This window comes from Thrips palmi, unplaced genomic scaffold (genome assembly GCF_012932325.1).
Source record: "Thrips palmi isolate BJ-2018 unplaced genomic scaffold, TpBJ-2018v1 HiC_scaffold_18, whole genome shotgun sequence".
In the NCBI taxonomy this organism is placed as follows: domain Eukaryota; kingdom Metazoa; phylum Arthropoda; class Insecta; order Thysanoptera; family Thripidae; genus Thrips; species Thrips palmi.
In genome coordinates, this window is record NW_023144627.1 from 3,895,067 (window position 1) to 3,904,668 (window position 9,602).

Here is a 9,602-nt window from a genome sequence, read left to right on the forward strand (position 1 = left end):
GATGAAAAATATGTGTTTAGGAGAAGAGTGCTGCAGAGCATTAGATGAAGTTACTTTAGGAGAACTGGTATCATCTCGCGCTGCCTTACTGCCGGACTTCCCCCGCGCGCGGTCATCTTTCTTGGGTTTCTCGGCTGTCGCACACCGTCACACTTTTGCCAAGTCCCTTTGCCTCGGCGTAAAACCCCGTAAACAAAACTAGTACATGTCTGGAATCCGACGTCTTTCGGACGTCCCGAAGAAGTCGGTTTTGGGAGCTCTTCGGGACCTCCCTAAACGTACTACAAATGAAGCTCTCTCGTACGTCGCGCGGGGACCTAGTGTGTGGTGCCAGAGTTCGCCGCCAGAGCGCGCCCTGGTCGCTCGTCCCAAAGTAGTCGGTTCTTGGAGCACTTCGGGACGTCCGAAACGGTAGGTCTATGTGAGGTCTTTGGGAGGTCCCCCACCACACCCGTCGCAGCGTCCTGCGGCCATGTAGTTCCGAGTGTGTCCGCTAGAGCGCGCCTCGGGCCCACGCGATGCTCACCTGTTGTGCAGATGACAGTCGGCGCACTTTGGCGCGCACTGTGCTTGTGGCGTCGGATCCTTACTTCTATTTATTTTTCTGTTAACTATAGTAAATTCATTTCTCCAAAGAAAAGAAACCACGCACGAAGATATTCAGTTCTCAGGTGCACTAATAAGTAGAATACTTCAAAGCCTGGTGCAGGCTTATTTCGTGTTTCAATCCAAATCAGAAAGTGCCGGTGTAAGTTAACCTACAATATTCTGTTACTTTGATACTCTTATTGTCAAAGTGTTTATTTTGTTCGTCATCTGATTTTATGCTTGAGAAATAGGCTCTTTGCGGAAACCTTGACCCACTGGAGTTGCCCAAGATTCTGGAACGATAACCTGCACCACTATGCAATTACATGTGAAACAAGAACTGACTCCTGTGCTTCAGTGTCAAATTAAGTGAATTTCCTGCGACAGAGCAAAGTAAGCATGACACCTTGGAATCAGTGCTCATTGAATTTCTTTCAGTCATTTTGGCTTATTTTTGGCCCGTCCCGTTTATTTTTTGTAAAAAAATGACGGAGGGACGGGCATATAGTATGATGCATGCTGTGCGTCCGTTCGTCCGTCCGTTCGTTTGTTCGTCCGAGGACTTCCCGTGGTCCGATCTTGACCAAATTTGGTATGCAGCCTCCTTGGGTGATCCTAAGAACCGCCCGGTGGCAGCAAATCCGATCCGAGCCCCGGGGGCGCTGCTGCAGGTGCATCATGGTCTACATGGGGTCGAGGAGGATTTTGGCAACGGAAACAGCTAGAAGGGCATGTATGGGTATTTTTGGAACCGGGGCGACGAGACAATGCCAACGGTGCCAATTTCGAGTGAATCGGAGAAGTTTGGACCCGGGTTCAAATCCCGATGGGGTATTTATTTTGTGTCGTTGTATTGCAGTTTCTTTGCGTCGTTCCTCATGTTGTTGAGGGCGCTGATGATGACGAAAATAACGACAATTTTGACAGTTGCCGATGCGTTGGCAGCAAATCCAATCCAAGCTTCTGCAGGTGCAATATATATTAGGCATATGGCTAAGTTGCGGCGGAGTTGGATCTCGGCAACGGGTGCCCCTAGGGGGCCATGTACACTGAGATTCCAAACGCTATGAGTATAGCACGTATGGTGCAATGCGCTGAGATATTGCACCTTACGTGCAATGCCACAGCCATATTGCACCTTAGGTGCAATGCTTCCCGAAAATGCCCTATGCTAATGCAAGGGAATTGGGAGTCATTGCACTTCATGTGCAATGCTTTTGCATTGCACCAATTGACGCTATACTCATAGCGTTTGGATTCTCAGTGTACGGGTATATTTAGAATCGGGATGTATAGCGAAGGAAAGTAGTCCCAACCCGATGGAAATTGATCGGTTCCGCTGCACGGCGTGGAGGTGGATCTCGGTACACTACAAATCTAACTGTCTACTTAGTACACACTTACAAACGCATGCTTGACGCCGTATAACTCCATGCGTCAAGCGTGCGTTTGTAAGTGTGTACTTAGTAGACAGTTAGGTTTGTAGTGTATTGGGTGCCCCGAGGAAGGCGTGTTTGGGTTATGTTTGCAATCAGGGCGACGAGGTAAAGCGAAGGAAAGCGTGACTCACATGTCCTGCCGCTTATCGGCGTGAATTTCGTGTCACGCCAGTTTCTGGCGTGACATTTTGTCACGCCATAATTTGGCCATGTGTCCGACCTTTACGTTTTCAGTGATTGCAAACTCTTTCACCAACTTTTTTCTTTGCATTCCATATTACTCTGCAAAATGCAAAGAAAATGCTTTGCAACGTTACAAACCAATGTTTCGCAACGTTGTTCGCAACGATGCAACCTTTTTTGGCCCGTCCCGTTTATTTTTTGTAAAAAAATGACGGAGGGACGGGCATATAGTATGATCCCTGCTGTGCGTCCGTTCGTTCCGACCGGCCAATTGCTCTCCACGCCGACAACGTGGTGCGGGTCGAGCAGCGGCGTCTTCAGGAGCCGGAGAACACGCTGCAGTTCATCATCCAGTTTCCGGACCTGCACGCTGCGCGAGGCACTTCGGTCGCGCTCTTCCACAACATCAGGTCTCTTCACAAGCACCATGCCCACGTTCTTCTCAACAAGACGTACACGGCCTGCAACGTCGTCATGCTCTGCGAGACGTGGACGCAGCCCGAGGACGACATCGCCATCCCCGGCTTCACCTTGATGCACCGCAGGGACTGCGTGAACCAGCAACGGCACGCATTTGGGACGGTGCTGTACGTGCGGGACTCCATGGCGGCCGCTGTCGAGGTAGTCTTCGGGCAGGAAGCCTACACTGAGCGCCGTGGGGCTGCGCTGCACTCATTCGCAGACATCGTGGGCTTCATTGTGAGAACCGAGACCTGTGAGAGGGCGTTGTGTTCTTGCACAGGTCTCCTAAGTGCAAGTTCACCGCCTTTGCTGCCTCGTTAAAACGTTGCCTTGATATTCTTCGCCAGCAGGTGTCTGAAGTTACTGTTGTTGGTGATTTCAACTTGCCTGTGGCCGAAAATGCTGGAAATAGTCTTCGAAATCTGATGGAGTCTTACGAGCTGCTTCTATGCGTGGACCCAAGAGCAGTGTCAACAGACAGCCTTACTCTGATTGACGCATGCTTTTCCAACGTGCCTGAGCTGGTGGCGCATATCACAGAATCTGTGATAAGTGATCACAAACCAGTGTGGTTCCCACTTTTATAGAAGTGCTGCAGCGATGTGCTGCAAATAGGTTTCAAGTACTTTATTTGGTTCAACCAAACCCACACTCCTCACGCATTTGGTTGAACCAAATAAAGTACTTGAAACCTATTTGCAGCACATCGCTGCAGCACTTCTATAAAAGTGGGAACCACACTGGTTTGTGATCACTTATCACAGATTCTGTGATATGCGCCACCAGCTCAGGCACGTTGGAAAAGCATGCGTCAATCAGAGTAAGGCTGTCTGTTGACACTGCTCTTGGGTCCACGCATAGAAGCAGCTCGTAAGACTCCATCAGATTTCGAAGACTATTTCCAGCATTTTCGGCCACAGGCAAGTTGAAATCACCAACAACAGTAACTTCAGACACCTGCTGGCGAAGAATATCAAGGCAACGTTTTAACGAGGCAGCAAAGGCGGTGAACTTGCACTTAGGAGACCTGTGCAAGAACACAACGCCCCTCTCACAGGTCTCGGTTCTCACAATGAAGCCCACGATGTCTGCGAATGAGTGCAGCGCAGCCCCACGGCGCTCAGTGTAGGCTTCCTGCCCGAAGACTACCTCGACAGCGGCCGCCATGGAGTCCCGCACGTACAGCACCGTCCCAAATGCGTGCCGTTGCTGGTTCACGCAGTCCCTGCGGTGCATCAAGGTGAAGCCGGGGATGGCGATGTCGTCCTCGGGCTGCGTCCACGTCTCGCAGAGCATGACGACGTTGCAGGCCGTGTACGTCTTGTTGAGAAGAACGTGGGCATGGTGCTTGTGAAGAGACCTGATGTTGTGGAAGAGCGCGACCGAAGTGCCTCGCGCAGCGTGCAGGTCCGGAAACTGGATGATGAACTGCAGCGTGTTCTCCGGCTCCTGAAGACGCCGCTGCTCGACCCGCACCACGTTGTCGGCGTGGAGAGCAATTGGCCGGTCGGAACGAACGGACGCACAGCAGGGATCATACTATATGCCCGTCCCTCCGTCATTTTTTTACAAAAAATAAACGGGACGGGCCAAAAAAGGTTGCATCGTTGCGAACAACGTTGCGAAACATTGGTTTGTAACGTTGCAAAGCATTTTCTTTGCATTTTGCAGAGTAATATGGAATGCAAAGAAAAAAGTTGGTGAAAGAGTTTGCAATCACTGAAAACGTAAAGGTCGGACACATGGCCAAATTATGGCGTGACAAAATGTCACGCCAGAAACTGGCGTGACACGAAATTCACGCCGATAAGCGGCAGGACATGTGAGTCACGCTTTCCTTCGCTTTACCTCGTCGCCCTGATTGCAAACATAACCCAAACACGCCTTCCTCGGGGCACCCAATACACTACAAACCTAACTGTCTACTAAGTACACACTTACAAACGCACGCTTGACGCATGGAGTTATACGGCGTCAAGCATGCGTTTGTAAGTGTGTACTAAGTAGACAGTTAGATTTGTAGTGTACCGAGATCCACCTCCACGCCGTGCAGCGGAACCGATCAATTTCCATCGGGTTGGGACTACTTTCCTTCGCTATACATCCCGATTCTAAATATACCCGTACACTGAGAATCCAAACGCTATGAGTATAGCGTCAATTGGTGCAATGCAAAAGCATTGCACATGAAGTGCAATGACTCCCAATTCCCTTGCATTAGCATAGGGCATTTTCGGGAAGCATTGCACCTAAGGTGCAATATGGCTGTGGCATTGCACGTAAGGTGCAATATCTCAGCGCATTGCACCATACGTGCTATACTCATAGCGTTTGGAATCTCAGTGTACATGGCCCCCTAGGGGCACCCGTTGCCGAGATCCAACTCCGCCGCAACTTAGCCATATGCCTAATATATATTGCACCTGCAGAAGCTTGGATTGGATTTGCTGCCAACGCATCGGCAACTGTCAAAATTGTCGTTATTTTCGTCATCATCAGCGCCCTCAACAACATGAGGAACGACGCAAAGAAACTGCAATACAACGACACAAAATAAATACCCCATCGGGATTTGAACCCGGGTCCAAACTTCTCCGATTCACTCGAAATTGGCGCCGTTGGCATTGTCTCGTCGCCCCGGTTCCAAAAATACCCATACATGCCCTTCTAGCTGTTTCCGTTGCCAAAATCCTCCTCGACCCCATGTAGACCATGATGCACCTGCAGCAGCGCCCCCGGGGCTCGGATCGGATTTGCTGCCACCGGGCGGTTCTTAGGATCACCCAAGGAGGCTGCATACCAAATTTGGTCAAGATCGGACCACGGGAAGTCCTCGGACGGACGGACGAACGAACGGACGCACAGCAGGGATCATACTATATGCCCGTCCCTCCGTCATTTTTTTACAAAAAATAAACGGGACGGGCCAAAAATAAACGGGACGGGCCAAAAATAGAGACACCTCTTTTCGCTTGAAACATGAGGCCAAACATACTCCACTGTTAATAATTTCAAGTAATAACAAGGTATCACTCTCATTCCAGGAACGTGACATCACGTTGAAACGAACGTGACAACATGTCACGTTCGTTTGAGCATTGTGTCACATTCGTTAGAGTGTGAATTGTCCAAAAAACAGCTTGTTCACATTCAAACGAACGTGACACAATGCTCAAACGAACGTGACATTTTGTCACGTTCGTTTCAACGTGATGTCACGTTCCTAGAATGAGAGTGTAGGTTTACGCCAGACCGCGTCTTGTCGTAACAGGCTTCGCGATGTCTCGCTGCCTGTTCCTCCAATCTGCGCCTGGCCTACCTACCTTGGCCTGCGGCGCTAGCCTGCCTTCGGCAGGCAATGGCGTGTCCATCGTCGGTTACTTCTAACTAGACCCCCCTTCATTCTAGATCCCTTGTAACTTTCTAACTTGTCAGGGCTGGGGGCTCCGCCCCCCCCAGACCCCCCTTCTTCGAGACAGAAGTGATCTGCCTGCAGAAAACTCGATTTTTCGCCGTTTTTTAGGTGTTTTCCGGCTATAAAAACTGAACCAGTTGAGCTAGGATAGTGAAATTTCGCGTGTGCCGAGCCAAGGACATGCCCAAAAAGTATGCAAAATCTCACCGAGATCGGCCGAGCCGTTCAGGAGGAGTAGTGCGGACACACACACACACACAGACAGACGGACAGACAGACAGAAAAAACTTTTCAACCACAATGGAGTAACAGGCTTCGCTATCGCTCAGCCAATGATTTTAACACGAAAATGTTTTACTATCTGACCGGCATCTATACTCTTCGTTTAGTATTTTCATGTGACAGGCATGATTTCTTATACATTTTTCAGCTCTCTTTAGTGACACCCATTTTTCTCCCCTCCAGATTTTTGGCTGAGCGATAGCGAAGCCTGTTACTCGGGTGGGGTTGAAAAGTTTTTCCTGTCTGCGTGCGTGCGTGCGTGCGTGTGTGAGTGTGTGTGTCCGCACTACTCCTCCTGAACGGCTCGGCCGATCTCGGTGAGATTTCGCACACTTTTTAGGTATATCCTTGGCTCAGCACACGCGAAATTTCACTGTCCTAGCTCAACTAGTTCAGTTTTTATAGCCGAAAAACACCTAAAAAACGGCTATAAATCGAGTTTTTCAGGCAGATCACTAACGTCTTGAGGAAAGGGGGGTCTGGGGGGCGGAGCCCCCCAGCATGCAACGAGAAAGAAGTAACCGACGATGGACAAGCCAATGCCTGCCGAAGGCAGGCTAGCGCCGCGCCGCAGGCCAAGGTAGGTACGCCAGGCGCCGATTGGGGGAACAGGCCGCGAGACATCGCGAAGCCTGTTACGACAAGACGCGGTCTGGCGTAAACCTACCTTGTATATCGTCTCCATTATAGTTTCCAATCATCTTTAAAATGAATGAAAAGAACTCAAAAAGCTCCAAACCCGCCTAAATGATTTAATTATCCATACTTCTTTAACATTTCTTTCTTTTGTCTCATATTACCCCACATTGCAGGGAAATATGGGATGGCATTCCGAGGGTTATTGAAAGGTCCCTACTGCACCTAAAAATCTGAAATTTGGTAGGAGTGTAGCCAAAGGGTCAATGAACATGTGATGAACACCTCAGTACCTCAAATTGAAAATGAAAGGGGGAAATTCACAAAAAAACTCGAATTTGTCTCATATTACCCCGTTCTACGGTAATTGGCCGTTGACTCCATTTTTCACCAAAACAGACACGACTAACTCTAAGTCAATTTTTATCGGAGGATGAGTCTATGCAGCTAAGGGTTTGCCATATGTGGGTGAAAATGAAAGTCGACTTGTAGCGTTGCCACGCTCAGAGGGGTACTGCGGGGTACTCACCATGTATACCATCTAGACCAAATTTCGCTCAAAAAGTTGAATTTATTTTTAAAATTTTGCTGCAGCCCCTCTACGCACGAAATCACCCTTATACTTCATTGTTGGTGAATCTTTTTTTTTTTTTATTTCCAAGGGGGGCCAATATTTTACTTTTGATCAGTATTTGCGATATATTATCATCTTGTCTTTTTTTAGTACAGGGTATGCAATCGTACGCCCAATGGGAAAAATGTTATGTCTTTTTGCCCGGGTTGCTCCAAAAGCTTTCAGCGATACGACAGCCATATCAACTCTCCAAACGTTCACTCTGACATGAACAAAAAGGCGATCGTTGCGTATCAAAAAGCCCACTACACGCGCCAAATGAGGGGGCCTATCCACATGGATTCCCTGATTGCTGACCTAATGCAAGTAAAGCATGACAAAGGCAAAATGAAAGCCATTTTGGACAATGTGTTCACTTTGCTCGGGGTCGGTCAAGATGACGATCCAAAAAAGTGCATCGTTCTGCATGACGCTAAAACGTGCTTTCTGAAAGAATGGGTAAGTTGGACAATATTTTGTTACGCTCTCTTTGTGTCAAAGATAAGGTGTCTATTGGTGCTTCATTTACAGGTGCCACCTGCCGATGAAGTTAATGCACTGGATGTAAGGGTGCATGTGATTGATGAGGAGACCATTGAAGACGACCGAGAAGATGAAGAGAGTGTCACAGAAGAAGAAAACAGAGAAGATGATGCTGATGGTGTGTGATTTCGTACATGTACATTGTCCATTTTTTTCATTATGATTGTATTTTTATAACATATCAGTATAAATAAATAATACCATAAAAAAAAAACAAAATAAGGTTTTCAGACAAAGTCCCGTTCGCGGGACTGGGAGGTTGCAAAGTCAGCACGGGTGGCAACCACCGATGCGTGCGTGGGAGGGGCACGCATCTTGTCTGTGAATCTTGGTTGTGACCTCTCTATTGTGTTTGTAGGAGGTGACATTCTACAAGGATATGAGACACGTTACAACTGTTTCCTTGATGGAGGTGAGTGTGGTAATGTGTATATCATATACGTATATTTCGTGCCGTACGGTATCCCATCTAACATAGTCGTTCCTTTTGTGTGATAGATACGTTCGTCCAAAAGTTTCAATTGAAAGGCAAGTCGCGGTCAACGTTGTCCAATCGTATACTTCGAATGGATCTTAAAGACTGCAGTGGTGCCTTGCTCATCATTTTCAATAACTTGACTCTTTCGGTGTCTGGACGTGCCCGCCTTATTCGCGTACACGTCGAAGCGCGCGACGCATTTGAGACATTACGTCTCCTTATCGTGACGGATGCACGATCGAGTGTCAAGTGGTTCTGACACCAAGGCGCATTCAAGCGGAAGACCGGTGCAGGTGGTTGTTACTCATGGTGCGGTTCGAGCGCCACAGCCATCGAAACGAACTTGTTCGTATTCAATGACTTGGGTCTTGAACTAAACCATGGAACTCGACTGTCTGCGCAGGTCTTCCACTCAGATGCAGATTGACGAGACTTTGCGTTCTGGTCATTGTAACTAATGTCACACTGAACACCGAGCAGCTCTGATACCAGTATGTCTAGCTAGTTAATTAGAGTTCTGTACGGTATGTTTAAAATGTACGTTTAAACTTAGAGTTAAATTTTTCGCATGTAACTAATGAAATTTGAATGAATAAACTTGGTATAAAAAGACATGTGCTTTCGCAATTTCTTGTTAATTTTATGTCTTATTTCAATCATTCCCCTGGAGAAACCATTAAAGAAACATAAGTCGGTTGCACGAGCTCCTACTGTAGCGATGGGAGGTTGCAAAATAATACCTCATTAAAGGTATCTTTGGATGGCAACCACCGGCACGTGCGTGGAAGGGGCACGTCGCTTTTCCGAAACACATTGTTTTAAGTGACAAAGTAACACTTAAAATCTAAAAAAAAAATATCAATCAATCTATAAAAACATTCAATCGATCGAGGCATTTTCTCAACACGCGGCGTTTTGGCCTGGACAGCGCGTCAAGCTGGGCTCTTCTTCGGGAGTGCTCGG

The 9,602-nt window shown here is 48.0% G+C and overlaps 1 protein-coding gene across 1 annotated transcript; it reads left to right on the forward strand.

Moving 5' to 3' along the window:
• The first annotated feature begins 7,698 nt into the window (after positions 1–7,698).
• LOC117644972 lies at positions 7,699–9,251 on the forward strand. The gene is made up of 4 exons (XM_034384834.1): positions 7,699–8,077; positions 8,150–8,279; positions 8,520–8,573; positions 8,660–9,251. The coding sequence occupies exons 1-4, from the start codon at positions 7,769–7,771 to the stop codon at positions 8,896–8,898; spliced, it is 732 nt and encodes a 243-aa protein (XP_034240725.1). The 5' UTR covers positions 7,699–7,768; the 3' UTR covers positions 8,899–9,251.
• The last annotated feature ends 351 nt before the right edge of the window (positions 9,252–9,602 follow it).

Coding starts and splice junctions, on each gene's coding strand:
- LOC117644972 (XM_034384834.1), top strand. CDS start 7,769: ATGTCTTTTTGCCCGGGTTGCTCCAAAAGCTTTCAGCGATACGACAGC. Junction 8,078..8,149: donor CGTGCTTTCTGAAAGAATGG/GTAAGTTGGACA, acceptor CTTCATTTACAG/GTGCCACCTGCCGATGAAGT. Junction 8,280..8,519: donor CAGAGAAGATGATGCTGATG/GTGTGTGATTTC, acceptor TTGTGTTTGTAG/GAGGTGACATTCTACAAGGA.